The sequence below is a fragment of the Lygodium microphyllum genome, chromosome 12 (assembly GCF_053477565.2).
Source record: "Lygodium microphyllum isolate KBCC chromosome 12, Lygodium_microphyllum_v1.1.10, whole genome shotgun sequence".
Lineage (NCBI taxonomy): Eukaryota > Viridiplantae > Streptophyta > Polypodiopsida > Schizaeales > Lygodiaceae > Lygodium > Lygodium microphyllum.
The window spans coordinates 102390481-102407671 of NC_141146.1; the positions used below are offsets into that span (position 1 = coordinate 102390481).

The 17191-nt window shown below is 38.9% G+C and overlaps 1 protein-coding gene across 1 annotated transcript; it reads right to left on the reverse strand.

The window, feature by feature from the left end:
* Positions 1 to 1065: 1065 nt before the first annotated feature.
* LOC148028111 (protein SKU5 SIMILAR 14-like) lies at positions 1066 to 6995 on the reverse strand. Its single transcript, XM_087689792.1, has 8 exons — positions 6521 to 6995; positions 5796 to 5905; positions 4956 to 5226; positions 4369 to 4471; positions 3937 to 4291; positions 2568 to 2936; positions 1728 to 1806; positions 1066 to 1442 (listed from the first exon to the last, which is right to left on the reverse strand). Exons 1-8 carry the CDS (start codon positions 6698 to 6700, stop codon positions 1230 to 1232), a joined length of 1680 nt encoding a protein of 559 aa, XP_087545918.1. The 5' UTR covers positions 6701 to 6995; the 3' UTR covers positions 1066 to 1229.
* Positions 6996 to 17191: the final 10196 nt, after the last annotated feature.

The following is a 17191-nucleotide window of genomic DNA, read 5'->3' on the forward strand; positions in this document are numbered from 1 at the left end:
ATTGTAAGATAGTAGAATAAAATGTTGTTTGGAATGATTTTTAAGTAAAGTTTTATTTTCTACAAAAATTTAAATTTCAAATGTGCATGAAAATTGATCAAAATAGTACTTAGCAATGCTATTTGGAGCACTTAAAAAAGTTGATAGCTTTTATCTAATTGCAATTATCTTGATGGGGATGTGTGTTATGTATATCAAAGTATTTCTCATGAAACTTTTAGCTTGATAAAAAATATTTTGAGATGGTTTTGGTAAGGAACACTAATTTTTTTAAATTTTTTTTGCAAAAAATGTCATAAAGGAAGACATAAAATATATATTTTCTAGCTTATTTTAAACCTTTTTATTTTTCTTTCAATGATTGTCTTATGGTAATTACATTTTTCTAAAATCGTTTCTTCTTAATCTTTCTCATTGATGAATAATTGAAATTTTTGTAGAGGATTCAAATGCTCCATTTTGATTGATTTGAACTACATTTGAGCATTGGATGAGAAAGTTATGGCACCTTCAATGGCTAGTTTGTAAAATGGCTTCTTTGGAGAAACCTCCCTCCCCACCCTAGCAACATTTTCTTAAGAGGTTTTGTCTGTGGACTTCTTCAAAACGTTCCCATTATGTTATTGAACATATGTGCAATCTTTTGAAAACATACAACTACTTAGCAACCACTTTCTCAACTATCTTCTTTTCAAAGTAACTATAATTTGTTAATGTGCAAATTGTACCAAGTTTGATATTTTAAGTTTCTTATTTTTATTTTCTTGCCTGCTTGGAAGATTTTGCTTAGAAAATAGTGATTGGAGAACATCACACCAACATTTATTATTTAAAATCATGAGGTTAGAGAAGTTACCTCTCTTGGACCCATAATGACAAATACTTTCTACCCTTTAGAAGCAAGTGTATTTGGGCTACAAGCTCATTATACACATGAAAGCATAGAAGGATAATAGTTGAGAAGCATGTGAATGGATTGATCCAACACATAGTACAAATTTATGTCAATTAAGGAGACTTATAGAAGTTGGTGCCATAACATAACTTAGTCTTTTGGCATAATAATGAGGAGAACACAATGATGTCATGGTGTGACATCTCTTTATTTTCATTAATTTTGTAAAAGAATGTGCTAACAAGTATGATAAAAATTGCATTTGCAAGGCCTAGCCAACACTAGGCTAGAATTAGATATGCGTATAAGCAAATGCATGTATGGTATACATGGACTAAGGGTGGTAGTTCATAGCTTTTCCACAAAGGATGACATTGGATGGAATAGGCTTTTGATTTTCATCTCCGAAGGGCCCTTCAGGTGGTGCCCAAACATGCACGTAGAGCTCTTGCCCTAGTGTTTGCCTTTGGAGCTCTTGCGATCTCAAGTTCCACATTCCCTTATTGTCTAATTGAACAAGCACAGTTGTCCATGACCTTGGGTACACCTAAACAACAATGTCCAAAGTTATTTACTATTGAGGTTGACCCCGCCACTATTCTCTTAACTCATACCTAACAAAAACAATGTCATATTTTCATGAAGTTTCACAGTTTGAGGTTTAATTGCTATAATCCTACCTGTGTGGTTTGGGTACACCTAAACAACAATGTCCAAAGTTATTTACTATTGAGGTTGACCCCGCCACTATTCTCTTAACTCATACCTAACAAAAACAATGTCATATTTTCATGAAGTTTCACAGTTTGAGGTTTAATTGCTATAATCCTACCTGTGTGGTTGAACGAGAAATCGCATCTTGCCAGTTGTATTGCTTCCTACTAGCTTTTGTCCAATTCCCTTGCCCCATTCTTCCAATTTCCATCAACATGCAAGTACAAGATAAAAATTAGCCCTTGAATAATACCAATCACATGAATTCCAATGTGCTTATCCTTTGTGTAGAAGAATCTAACCTATTACACAACTATAGAGAGCTATTTGAGGCCTCAACAACAACAACAACAACAACAACAACAACAACAACAATAACAACAACAACAACAACAACAACAACAACGGTGGAGTGGTTGTAGAATGCAACTAAGAGTCATGCCTGAAAAATTGCGATGCTAACAACAATTCCCAATGATAGTAGCAACAATAAGCATAATGGCAATGAGGATATCAACAATGATAATAACACCAATAATGTGAATGTTGATGAGACGTCACTTCCAATAAGGATGGCAACGATGATAATGATGATGACACATGATGGCGATAGCACTAACCATGACAATGATTGATGATGATGATAATGAGAATGATGAGAATTACAACAACAAGCATTGATACGATGTTGTCAACTATGGCAACAACAACAACAATGATGACTATGACAACAATAACAAGAGCAACAAGCACATCATGATGGTGTGATGATGTGATGACGACGATGATGATAACAACAAGAGCAACAAACTCCACCATAGCACATTATGGAAAAGATGATGATGATGACAATGATGACAATGCTAGAACGACGACGACGATGATGATGACGAGCATAAGCAAGGAAATAAAAAGGGGGGGGAGGGGGGATTAAGATGTGTTTTGGGCATGCACATACCCAACCACAAAGAAGTTGTATCCATCGAGATGCCAAGTTTGGAGGGTGTCCTCATTGTTCTGGAAGGTGAATTCAGTCATGTTGGTCTTGAGGCCACTGTAGCCCACGAAGGTGGAGAGGGCGTAAGGTCCATCAACAGGCCTTCGTTGGAAGGGGGTGGTCTTAAACACCCCTGAGATGTTGAAATAGTCGGCCAGCAGCAAGGGTGTGCTCGGGTACACAAAGGAATTCCCCCCCACTGCACACCTCTGATGCCCCCCCACCACTGGCGCTGAATTGGCCAGGATAACGCTCTTCTGGATGGGTATGTCCTTGTAGTGGTATGATCCCTGTGGGTTCGGTCGCGCAGCGCCTGTTGACAGGTTTGTTCTGCACCATCAAATACACACCAGACTCAGCCCCTTTTGATTTACATATTCATCATTTAGCAGAAGAATCTATGTTGATTTATCACATGCAGAAGAATCTACGTTGTCTGAATGCAGAATATTGCATATCCTGTCTAGATTGTGATCTAATCTAGGTCTGAATGCAGCAACTGTATCTCTTATGTTGAGCAATTTTCCGTTCTGGGAAACTCTCTGTCATTCCCATGTAGTGTTGACACTTACATCATGAGCTCCTGCAAGGGCGCATCGGGCCAATACTTAGCCTGTTGTAGTGTAAGAAGGGGATCAATGATGGGGCTTTTGTTTTTTTGTTTTGTTTTGGTTTCTTTTTTTTGGGTATGTTGTCGCTACCTTGCAGAAACTCATGATATTGTTGGAATTCTTGGAGTTTGAGAATGGAGCAGGAATTGCATCTAATAGATTGAGTCTATGTTTTATCAGTCTAATTCAACCTGCAGATATGCATACCATTAACAGCAGAATCTACGTTTTGATATATCTAGGAAATGATTCATATTAGTTACTGCTCATTTCTGAAGTCCTTGAGTGCTCTGGTTGACATCAAAGTGCAGAAATGCATCCATAAGTAGTCATTGGACAATATGAAAGTCTTTTCAGAGTCCTAATTGAAAGAAAAACTCAGAAATCCTTTAATGTGTATAAGTCGCTGCATATATAAAGTCTACAAAAATGATCTGATGTATGTGCCATAAGCTACTAGCCAACCCCGATAATGGTAACCAGTCTATCACTATCCTTTTCAGGATGCTGGCATCAGACCTAACATTTTGATATCAGTTGTTGTATCCATCTCTGACAGGGAGGCCTAGCAGATTAATATCCCTCATGACCCCAAATGCTTAAGTCATATTACCCTTTATTTTCCATTTCAAAGAGCAACTGCATAGCAAACATGAAATAGTGGAAGCTTATGTTTCCACATTGCCTACACTTAATTTGAAGCTGTATTTCGTGCTTACTTGATAGTCTTGGCCTGATCTACAGAAAACTGGTAATCCCAAGTAGAAGGCCCAGAGGGGTACTGAGAGGTAATGGAGGATCCGGTGGGAGAATTCTGGTACTGAAGGACCGCTGTGCCATCAGGGATGTTGTCGACAAAGCGTGGGCTTGCCACTATGTAAAAGCTTCCAGGAGATTGGTTCATGGTGACAAGGACTGATAGACATTGACCCACATGAATGTCCAAGGAATCAAAGTAATTTTGCTGTGTGTATGTTCCCTCTACCTCCACCAACATCATGGAATGGCTTCCTATTCTGAAATTCAAACTGATTGAGGTCCCCACATTACAGATCCTAAACCTGTATGTGTTCCCTGTAAAAAATGAAGGGTCTGTTAAGAAATGCATCCATGCCCAGATGATGAAGTAAACGGAGGACCAATTTCTTTACCAGGTTGTACTCCGAAATTCGTAACACCAGGTTGTTGTCCATTAATCAGCACTCCATCGGGTTTAGGCAGGAATGAACCATTTTCTAAGGTCTTTCTCAGATCCTGCACGTCCAGCAACAGAAACAACACACAGCGCTTCACTTTTTAGCTCTACTGAGACAGTTCTTAAATCAACATTAGCTCTCCTACTCAAATCAGTGATGAGCAATTTGAAGTTTGTGAAATTTTTCTGGCTTGCAACAGTATAAATGTCTTGCTTATCAATACTGGTAAGTAAGAAAACATTAATGGACTAGTCAAAAATCTGTTATGAAATTTGTCTGGCTTGCAACAGCGTAACTGTCTTGCTCACATCCATATTGATAAGCTGAAAAGATTAATGGGCTACTCTAAAACGTCTTGCCACATATACCATTTTATCATTGCTTGCAAAGTTGCATGTAAAACGCCTATATTAAAATGCTTCAATAACGTAAACATTGATCTTAGCTTCATGGCAATCTGAAGTTGAGAACCCTGCATATATATTGTGTATTGCCATTGGGGTGATATTGCCAACCCCATTTTTATGTTTCTGAGCACTTACCGTATGATTTTTGAGGTACCAATCCCCAATAAGGACAGTGAATTCATCAGTAGGTGGTGCAAATGGGACTGAGATGATAATCCGGTTGGCGATAGAAATGCCACCGTACCCTCCTGCTGCCTTCTGGTATGACAGGCTGGGAGCATAGAAGAAGCTCCCTATTTGGTCCTTGAATTGGATTGCATAAGTCCAGTTGTGTCCAGGAAGGATAGGACAATTGGTCCCTTGAGTGCCATCTTGCCATGCATTTTTTCGCATTTGAATCCCATTCCTGTAGTTTGAAACAACAAATTAATTTGGGTTTCCAGTAAAGACGGCTTGATCCTATTTCAAGCTCCGTGTAAGGCTTTTTTAGAAGTGCTTGTTGACATTCTCGAGTTGAATTAGGACCACCAAAGACTCTATCAGCAATGAGCTTTTAGAGGCAATTGAAGATTTGTACTAATTCCTGATGCCAATATATGTAGCTGGGCAAAGAGTTCAACATGCCTTCAATGTTGACAGTTGTAAACTATCTCAAGTATAAGATCGCATCAACTTCAGTACCACTTGATTTTTTCACAGCTACTGACACGATGTTTCCTTGATGTTTTCTGCTTAGAACTCTTTGTAGCTATTGTAATACTAATTATGGAGTAGATTGTGTTACCTAAATAACAGAAACTAGTTCAGGGGAGGATCACAATAGCATTTGGAACCAGGTGGAAGTTCTAGCATGGAGCTGTTATTGAAGCACTCGATATGCAAGTGAGATGAAGCCAACTGAGATTAGTTAGACTTAATATTGCAAAATTCGGTATTACAAATGGCATCTTTAGGCCCGGGTGTATAGCAGCTTACCAGTGCAGAAGAAAGGGCTCATCCAGATAGTTATAGACGTTGATGTAGACCAGGTGATTTGTGGCAGTTAATAAAGTTGGGCCAGGGAATTGATCGTTGATGGCTATTACCTAACAAAGTATGTCAATTCTGTGAGTATAATCCAGGAACCGCAGCTATGATAGTAAAATGAAATACATAGTAAGCTTAAGTAGCACAGCCATGGTTATTATATGAAAACACACACAACAGTTTTAGACAAATTCCCGCTAGAATTCCCACACTAGGAATTATGACAACATCATGAGCTTCTGCAGGGGAGGGACTGCATACCTAACTAGTGTGGTTGGGTAAGGGAGTTGCTAGCCCCGGGCTGTTGGGCTTCTGCAAGGGAGGGTTTCACACACCTAACTAGGTGTGATTTGGGGCGGGGAGCTCCCCGCTCCTAACCACACCTAGCTAGATATGTGGTGTCTTGTGAGCAGAAGCTAATGATGGTGAGCACTATAGGAAAAAGCAAGGGAAAGGAGCCCCTTTTCCCACATGAGATGTCCAAAACTTAGTGTGACATGGGATCCATCTCAGGAAAAAGTCACTAATTTGTGCAAGTTCATCTATAAGGCTATATGATCCATGGCACAATCTAACTGTAAAAGTAAGTAGCATAAGTACAACAGATCAGAGTGCAGATGCAGAGAACCAGATGTGGATCGGATAGACCCATGGAAAAAAGCATTGCTAGATACCTTCTGAGGGTTGCCTCCTCCCAGGGGTGACAACCACTTGTATGTGACAGCCCAGTCATAGCTTTGAGTGGGATCTTCTGCCTTAACCCATGATATGATGCTCAAGTAAGGGTTGCCTATGAAAATTAAGGCCACCAGCAAAGCAAATTGGATATGTGAAGGCCCCAGGAATGCACCCATGGCCTAATAATTCACTTCTGAGTCAAGCTACTGTAACAGGGTAACTGCAGCTGGTTTGCAATATTTGCAGCTGGTGTGTATCAACACTACTGATTGATGTGTCTGCAAGATCGTCAAAAGGTTGGATTGATTGATAATTGATGAGAAGGAGAGGTTGGTCAGAGGATGGGAGCACACAAGATGTGTGAATGGAATGGGGGTGTGAGTGGGGGGGAGTAGCTCGAGGTAGTATATGTTAAGTGGTGTGCTGAGACTCGCTCAGCGCCTCTGAGAGAGAGAGAGAGAGAGGATTATCTCTTCAAGTGAAGTGCGGAATCATTCCCCCTGCATGCCTGCCTAAATAGGCTTTGTATATGAGAGAGAGAGAGAGAGAGAGAGAGAGAGAGAGAGAGAGAGAGGCAGGCGTGTCTATACTTTAGTCTCTCTTTGCTAATTCTGAATTCTCATCGATCCCATCAAAGGCGCACTTCGGTACACACGGGCAAAAAAAGGCAGTTGGCCGGCCTATCCTACCACCTTGTCTTGCACGTCCTCTCGATCCATGCAAAATAGCACTTATTATTACAAAAGAAAAAAAGCTTTGCTTGCCATTACTTTTCACTCACCGCCAAGCAAAGGTAGCCTACTAAGGTTTTACCCCCCTTTCCCTTCCCCAATTAATTGGCATGTGTTATCATCCTTTCCTCAAGCTTTCACTAAATGGTAGCCTTCCAAGGTTTTACCCCCTTTCCCTAACCAATTAATTAACACGTTTTATCATCCTTTCCTCCGCCCTTCACTTTCCATTAACCATGTGCTCATTGACAATTTGACCTTCTTGTAAGGTTCTATGAGGTGCATTCTCTTATTTTAAAAAAGTTATAAGTTTTCCTCCTCTTTTCTGGTTTAAATATTTGGCATGAGCCGTTCAAGGCCTAAAGGGTGGGTTAAAACACATACCCAGCTCATCATCTACTCACACAAACCCAACTGGCTTCTCCTTTTTTGCCCCTTTTCCACCGATCCTTTCACACAAAATCCCTCTCATACCAAGAGAACACCTCCATCACATGTGACCTTGATCAAAGAATTACCTTCTAGATGCCCATGATCCAATGCCATTCTCATTACCAACCAAACCCTGACTGATTAGCCTATGACTATCTTTCCAAACAATCATAGGGATTCTCAACAATGAAAACATTGTTTATCATATTCAAGGTACAACTTTCTTTGTATCGTTAACACAAACCAACAAAACCTTAAACCTTTTCTCATTGTATTTGTCAAAGAAAGAAGTGTTAAGTGGAAGTTTCCTCACACTATTCTGAGGTGTATAAAGTTTACAAATTTGGAGTTGCCTCTCATAACACATAACGCCTTTTAGCATGTTGGTTTTTTCGTGTAAATCGCAGAACATGGAATTCTTCCTTTTCAAACTAAAGTAGCCTACACATTCTAATGTGTCTATAGTTAATCATAAAGTATACATTCTACATTCAATAGTTAATAAAAAACCATGGAACTAGCCTTTTTACAACAAAGTGCCTACATATCATAAAGTGAACGGTTTAAGGAATTGGACCTTTTCAAACTAAAGCATCTATATTTTGTATAGTGGTTCTGAACCATTTGAAAGTCAAACTATCATGTAATGTAGCTTGAAAATGATCTAAATCAATGCCACCTCTATGATCTTGTAGCTCCATATAATATGGCATTTCATGACATCATAACTGGAGTGCCATGAATTTATTGTTTATTGATTGGAGTAAGGCTCCCCATCAAAAGTTGTAGTACGACTCAAAAAATATTAAGATCAATACAACCTCAGTGTGTAACCATGATAAAGAGATAAACACATAGTGAGCACATAGTATGGATCGAATGTTTACATTTTCATGCTATTGTGAATTTAATCACACTACCACACAACCCATAAAAGTTATATCAATTCCTATCATATTTACACTTGTCAACTAGTTCTACAATTATTTTGGTACTTCCACATTTGTAACATCCTCCTACCCAAATTATATCCTCCAACATCTTTGCCAAACACATTTTTGTGTGTGTGTGTGTGTGTTATTGTATGCTTGCGTGCACACGCACGCACACACGCACACACGCACACACACACACACACACACAATCTCTCTCTCTCTCTCTCTCTCTCTCTCCCAACCCCCCTTTTGTGCACATTAACACATGCATATATGTATCACATATATATAGGCATGCATCATGTATGTATGTTCTTCTTCTTCTCTATCTATAATAGCATTGCTCTGTTTATTAATGTGTGGTCCTAACTTCTATTGATAATCTTTTTGGCTTCTAAGATACAAAATGGATGAAAATTTTGAAAGTTTACTCAAGATTAGTGGAAGTATCAATGAGACAATGCATACACTATAAAACATGAAATGAAGTGTCCGTACAAATGAAATTATAGGAAGATATGCATTACCATAAAGACATTCTAGAAAATGTGTTTACCATGCAATAACTACAAATATTAGATTGATATATTGACCAAGTGTAGTTTTAGCTACTCTTATCCTTGATCGGTTACTCATTTGGATTGCCTTGTGGGTACTTCCATGTCTCTCCAAGAGGTTTTGGTGGGTACTTGATTTGAATTTGTTGGTGGGCACTTGATCCATTTCTTTCCAAAGGGTTTGGTTGAGAAGCCAACTTGAGTAGGCTTCCTATGTAGGAAGGGTTTTTTAGATTAAGGGTAGCAAATTATTAATTGGAAAAGGGATCAATAATTTGGATTGAAAATTTTGTGAATAATTAAATTTATAGTAATAGAACCTTGCTTTATGGATCTAAGATAAAGCTTTTGTCTCCAAGAGCATTAGGATGATAGAAGAGCTAATTTTCAAGAGAAGAAATTCCTCTTTAAAAATTTGAAGCAACTCAAATTCAATGGAGAAGGATCCAAAGTTGAGATTGATGCTATGGTATATATAAAAATCATGGAAGATTATTTCTCTCCACAATAACCATATGTTTTACAAATAAATCACAATGTTTACCCATTTGTGTTTAAAGGGTAAAGTCCATCGTTGGTGAAAATGGTGGTGTTGCAACAACAAAATAAGTAAAAATTCTCAAAGTTGAAAAAAAATATAAGAAAGCCATATGAGGAAGATATCTATAATCTTCCTTTCAATCAGTAAGAATGAATTCTTCAATCTAGGAGAGCTATACCTAACCTTTGAAACATATTATTCCTAGTTCATGACACTTAAAAATTATGCACTCCAAATGTCCATTATTGAACAAGTTGCTAGGCTTTTTCAAGGGTTAAATGCACCCTTAGATACCTTCTTGAATCCGTGAGACCAACTACTATAGAATATTCCTTGATCCAAGCTAAGCCCTTGATAAAAGAGTTTAGTAAATATAGTGAGAGCATTAATGATTGAAAAAGCATGAAAACCTCACAATGGTGTAAGATCATATTCTCAAAATCATCAAGAGAATCAAGGGAGCAAGTAGTTTTATAACTACAATAAAGTGGGATACATAAAGATCCAATGCCCCAAAGGAAGGTACTATAATTGCAATCAGCTTGGTTACTTCAAATTTGATATCCCATAGGTCCTACTTTGGAAGGTCCTCAAGTTGCTTAAATAAATGAGAATCCATCCAATAGGCTTGGTAGAGGCTATGCAATTGAAACTTAAGCTTACTCTACTATTAGGACTAGAAGGAAAGTTCTAACTAGTCACTTGATAAGTTTGTGTCTTAAGCCCTAGCCATATCAATAATGATAGAGGTGCATTGCATATCAGACACATACTTGGAAAAGGTCTTAGACATTAGATTTTGATTGTTCTTGTAAAAAGAATACACTAGCAATAAAGCTACATAGCTTATTTAATTACTCTTGGACAAAAAAGGAACCCATCTTTTGTCGAGATGAGGACATCTTGACTTCTTTAAAGGGAAGAGGATCTTGAGGAGGTTCATTGCATGTAAAGTCTCTATGTTGCATGTATATAAGGCCTATTTAAAAAAATCCTTATCTATGAATTTTTCATGAATATAACACACCCCTTTTCTATTCAATCTACAAATAACCCCTTTATATGGCACCTATGTAAAAAGTGTATTTTTAAAATACCTTCTTTTGAATCTAGATGATACATGCACACCCCCCTTGAGCAGAGGATGTAACAAATGTAATCTTTCTCTCCTCATTGGCACCTCCACCCTTACATGTAATCACTTCCTTCATTCAAAAAGAAAGAGAGAGAGAGAGAGAGAGAGAAAAAAGAAAGAAGACAAAGGAAAAAGGGGAGCAAGGAGGGATGGTGACCATCATTGGCTATCCCCACTAGCCTCTCCCTATGCCTACATCCAACCCCCTCACCCATCCCTATGTTACCCACCCTCCCCTTCCCAAACCCCCTCCCCCCTTGCTTTTCTCCCTCAAGGTCTTTTTAAAAATTACCAAAATCTATGATTTTTTCATGAATATAACACACCCCGTTTTCTATTCAATGTGTGAATAACCCATTTATATGGCACCCTTATGTACATAAATACCATAGGATACATGCCATATACTAGCATATAAATCAACAAAAATATTCATTTAAAAAATTACATTGGTCTCATCATCACTAAAAATGTTGGTATACATGTCTCTATAAATTCATCACTATTATATCACAAATAGCGATGCTTTTCGATACATTTACCAATGCTGATAGCGGTGTGTGCAGTATATTAGTGATGCTAATGGTGATGGTTATAGAGAGAAAAAAAATTAGGTGGCTTCTCATGCTGCCCTGCTGCCTTCTAGTACCATGTAATGAATAATGTTTCATAAAGCAATTATAAATTGAGTACGCAATCGTCATCGATACGTGCATCATGAGATGCTGAAAAAAGAGAGTCAATAATTCAATATTCAAATTAGTACAAGATTGATGATGACAACTCATAAAACTACATGGAATGATAGAGAGGAGAGTCCAAAATAAATAAGAAAATGTATCTATAAATATTGTAAAATGTGAGTCCATACAAAGGATGAGAAATATATCCAAGGAATGGTACATGGAAAGAGTCTGTATGCTTCACAAGGCCCAAAAAGAAAAGAATCTATGCTCCACAAATCCAAGTGACTGCTATAGCTCCTCGCCATTTGAGAGCTTGTCACGATATCCACAATATATAATGCATCACAAAAAAACTAATGAGTGAAAATAAGAAAGAGACATGACTTACTGGGTCACCGAGTGAATATAATCTATTGATGAGTGTAGTGAGACCATGTCTCTTTGTATACTAAGTCTCCAAACCTATAAGATTGCGGTTTATTATGAAGTGTTGGAAAGAAAACAAAGTAGGATAGTTAGAAATATGGTTATTAGTACAAGTGGTATTCCAAATAAGAAAGTGAGAATATCCAAAAGAAAACTTACAAAATCCTCCAAATAAGTTCTTTGGCCCAACCACTCCCCAGATGATGCTTGATCCCTACCTCCAATCGTGTCCTCACTGCCTCTCAATGTTTCCACCATTGTCTTGGAGAGTCTTGGCCTCCTCCTTGAGTCTCCACTGGAGCCCCAAGAGGAACACCAAGGAAAAGGGAATTCTCTTGCAAGAAAATCTATCTTGTAACATCAACCAGCTTTTTTATTAGGTTTTATATGATCACAATGAAGAAAAGAACACCAGGCACAACAAATCTTCATGCAGCATCATGTAGATCTCCCACAGATTTGATAGAATCAACCATATTCTTCAATATCTTCACAAAATCCATCAATATAACAAAGAAAGAAAAGGAATACACCATCTTTGAATGGAAATACATCACATAGTATTCATCTTCAATATCTTCATAGTCTTCTCTCTCAATCTCTCATATACAATCACACTGTTTTAGTAGAATTGGCTATCTCTGACTCTCTCTCTCTCTCTCTCTCTCTCTCTCTCTCCATCAATAATACATCATATCCTCACTACAATCTCTCATAATCACGCACAATAATCCTTCTTAGGTCGTGGATACCCCTCCCAAGAGGTATGTCTGATGTGAAGAGGCACCAGAGCCACTACAGTGTCTTTTCACAGCTCACTACTGTCACTTCACTCTAGTCTTTACTTGAGTCTTCAGCAACTAATTCTTTCACTTCTTTTAGCTCTTTTGCACTTGTATTCACCTCTTTCCAAGGCTAGAAAACTTTCCCAAGCTACACTCTCATCCAACAGAACACATACAGAAGCATACAGAACAGTCACAGTACAGTACCAAAACAGCTACAGTACAGTTACAGTACAGAGACAGAAGCTCTACAAAAGATCTACAGAAGGTCATCAAAAACTCATAACTCATACTCAAACCATTACAAACTCTCAAAAACTATTCAATAAGCTTTCACAATATCTCAATCTTCATCAATCATCAATCCATCCCTCCTTTACAGAAAACAATAAGAACAAAACAGAAGGTATACAGAACCAATCAGAACCTCACATCTCCACTAATAAACATCATGAACTTCCAAAACATAATCAATATCATCCAAAATACTCTCAAACCACTTCCAAACCAATCAATCATCTCATAAAATCAACCATTCAGCTCTCAAAAACAACAAAAATCAGCCAAAAAACAAGTCATTTCAACACTCAACATATCCCCACGCTTAATAAGGAAGCGTCCTCACGACCCAGGAAAAAGGGAATACAAGTTCATTTAAAAGCTCAACTTTGATCTTCAATATCTCTTCAAAAACAATCCATCCAACCACGACCCCAACTTATAACCTGTATCTGATATAAAAATACAACGAACGGAAACCCCTTTATACATTAATACTTCTTATCAAACTAAAAATCACAATAAACTTGTAAAGGATATAAGAGGTTTCTTCTGCTTCTTCTGCATCAGCATCATCAACTCCCCAACCACGAGCCCATCACCACAATTCTTCAAAAATGTAGCTCGCACGAAAGTAAATCCAATAGGCAACCACCACGATCTTATTACATAAATTAACCCACAACACAAACCCTACACACAACACAACCATCTGAATGACTCCTCCAAAAAGAGAGTTTATCATTAAAAATCATCCACCATACATTGGAAAAGGTATCAATGAAGATGATCCCTCTTGAAAGATTGGTGATTTCGGAAACAATCCATAGACAAGGATTCATCTACAAATGTCTTGGGAGGATTCTGAAAAAACTGAAGGCAGCACATCCTTTCCAACAGGACAAGGTATCTGCTAGGCAAACAAAGGGCATGAAAATATAATATATCCAACTGCTGGGAATCAATGCTCACATTGACATTCATACACAACTTTGGAATAGGCTTGGAATCATTATGAGAATGCCTATGCATATACGCCAGATACCAAGCAAAGTGAGCAGTTAATCTCACTAAAGGATCCAGAGACTGGGAATACTGCTGAGCAAAATGAATATAGTTCTGGTATGCTTGACTGGCAGCTGTCCATTCTCCTGGAATTATTGGCCAGTTTATTTGAGGTCCTGTAAGGGAATCATTCGAGCTCCATCCCCTTCTTCTGGAAATCTGATGATCAAACCCGTCATAGTCACTAACCAACTGAGGTGGTTGAGATATAGAAGTGTTAGGAGATGGAAGTGGAATAAGGAAAAGTGGATGAAGAGATGGGTAGGAAAAATCATAAAAGGAAGAATGATTTAAAGAAGGAGTGGGTGAAATTTGTAGGGAATCAGTTAAGAAGGGTGTTAACTGATAAATAGGAAAGGTAGAAGGTACATGAATGGATGGAGAAGGACATGGTGGAGAAGGGGAAAATACTTTATTCTCGATAAAAGAACAGTATGTAAATATGGGAATTTGAGGAAAAGATTGAGGTTGGAAAAGAAGGGGTAAGATAGTTGTGGAATTGGATTGACAGAGGAAAAGATATATATCATATTGGTGAGCCATTTGTTGGTAATACAGTAGGGTAGGAACAAAAGAACCTAAGATAGATCTTCTCTGATAGGCATAAAAAAAGGTAGAATCAAACGGATTATGTTTGGAAAGATAAGCTAAGAGATCCACCCTCAGTTGATTAGTGCTCTGGGCATAGGTAGGGGCTGTGTTCTGTCTTTGATTCAGGACCACAAAATCAATCATGGTATGCCAGGAATTATCAGGGCAATTAGCCACTTTGGAGGAGTAACTCTGAAACATGTCATCTATTCGCAACTCCAAATGGTTGACATACAAAACAGCTTGTAAAACCATGTCTCCCACATACCAAGCCATATCCACTTCATCTAGAATCAACAAGTCTCCTCGTAGATACATGTATGACATCAACATGGTATCGGTCGTGACAGAATCTTCAAACACCATCCTTGCCACCTCTGTCAGCAACTCAGGAGACCAAGCCCCACTCCATCCATCCTCTGGAAGAGGAAGATCCATCGTTGAAAGCTTCATGTAGAATGCCAACTTCTGTAATTGGTAGTGGATAAAGAAAGAATTGTCTGAGGGAACATATTCCTGGTATTGCTCAAATGTAGACCATAACAAGTCCATTCTAGATTGCAATCTTTCCACTTTATCTTGGAAGAGAGGACACAAGGTAGCTTGTCTCTGAAGAGCTGCCAAGTCCTGTTGTGAGAGAGAAGGGATCAAGGGAACATGAGGGCTTGGAGGAACAGACCGTGACTTTGCCAGTTGATCTTGCAACTGCTTGATTTGGGAGGCTTGTGATTCCACTGTGTCATTAGTAGTCTGTAAGGCTGAAAGTTTGACATCTAAAAGAGTTTGGAACTCTTGCGCTTCTTTGGACATCCTCTCCTTCTCCTCTAAAAGGCTAGTAACCTCCGATTGAGCCTCTGTTATCTGAGTCTTCAAAGAAGATATCTCATCTCTTTGGGTTGCAACCAGTTGGGTTTGTTGCTCCATCTGCTTAAACAAATCTGCTAGGTTATCCTTAGCAGAGGCTAACTCGGATGTTGCCTTATGCAACTGGTCCTTAGACTGCATCAGTTCTTCATAAAAGGAAGCGTACAGCTGTTGAACACAGGCTGTCACTGACAGTTCAATGGAACTCTGAATGTCTTTACATAGGAAAGGAATGGCATCTCCCGAGACTAGACTGTGCAGTGAGGGAACTGATATATCCAATGAACCTTCTCGATGTGCTCTGAACAGGTTATTACATGTGAGATAACCAGGGAGATCACTGCCAGAGGTAGCAGGAATGGGCACGGAAGGAAGAACTGAAGGAGCTTTATCCGCGACCCGCTTCAAGCGTTTGCGCTGTATGACCAGGGGAGGCGGAGAATCCAAATCCTCTATATCAATTGGTTCTGACTCATCTGAAGGTGGAGGAGGAGGTACTGGATCAGATGGAGGAGGTGGAGGCACACTCTTCTGTAAACCTGAGGAGGTCAAGAAGGCAGACAAATACGATCCATAGGTGACATTGGTAACATTGCCCCTAGTGACTTTGACGAAATGTTGATCCATTTTAGTGAGTAGGTAAGTGCTCCAATTAATAGCTACTCCTTTTAACACCATCCTTGAAGCTGTAAAAAGCTCTTTGGACAAGTAATGGGATGGCGTTTTTGCAGGCATAAACCTGTCTTGGAGAAACTGACAGACCAACTTCCACACAGGATCAATGATCATGGAAAAGGAAACTCTTGAAGAGTTGATCACCTTCTTAACATCCAGCATTTCCCTTGTCTGCTTTTGTAACAGCTTCAAAATCTCTTCATTAGAGAAAATCTGGCAAGTGGTAACAAAGGGTTCACCTTTGGAGGGAAGAGAAAGAGCCTTCCCTAGGCCTTGAGGTGTCAAAGTCATAGAAGTACCCTGGACCAGTCCCGACTTCTTGCTGTAGGAGGCCAGAAACTCATCACACATCGATGGATCCTCTGGAAGCAATGGAAAGGAGGTAGCTACGAAAGCAGTGAGTCCCGCCTTCGTGAGAGACCCAAAAGTGAGTAGGGAAGAGTAATCCCTACTGACTAGTGGGACATACTGGATAGGGGGAGGAGCGTGAGGTGCCATGCAGATGGTTACACACATACCACAAACACAGACAATCAAGGAGAATGCCTGCAAAAGCAACAGACAAAAACCAAGGATAAGATGTCAACCAAAACGATAAAACGTGACTCGACCAACTATCCCCAAGCAAACCACAGCCTAGAAAAAATTCGACATGACCTCTAGACATATGCGACCGAAAGCTTCATGCTATGCATCATACAAACACCCAAATCCCCGTATCAGGCAATAAAGAAAAAACTACACACCGTACCCTTAACCGTAACAAAGAAACTGAAGCAAAACATCACAACAACCCACACATATCAAGACCACAACTTTGATAAACAGGTTTGACCATGGAGACAACTCCGAAGACTTCGCATATCCATCCCACAAAACGAGTTCATTAAAAATGGGAAATAAGTGCAGTGAGGGGGAAGTAATTTAATGAAATGTTCATTTCAGTCAATTATTAAGAAATGGGT

What these genes read in the sequence shown, in the direction of transcription:
- LOC148028111 (XM_087689792.1), bottom strand. Translation starts at nt 6,700, where the DNA reads ATGGGTGCATTCCTGGGGCCTTCACATATCCAATTTGCTTTGCTGGTG. An exon ending in GAGGAGGCAACCCTCAGAAG is followed by an intron (nt 5,906 to 6,520) that starts GTATCTAGCAAT and finishes ATACTTTGTTAG; the next exon opens with GTAATAGCCATCAACGATCA. An exon ending in GAATTTCGGAGTACAACCTG is followed by an intron (nt 4,292 to 4,368) that starts GTAAAGAAATTG and finishes CATTTTTTACAG; the next exon opens with GGAACACATACAGGTTTAGG.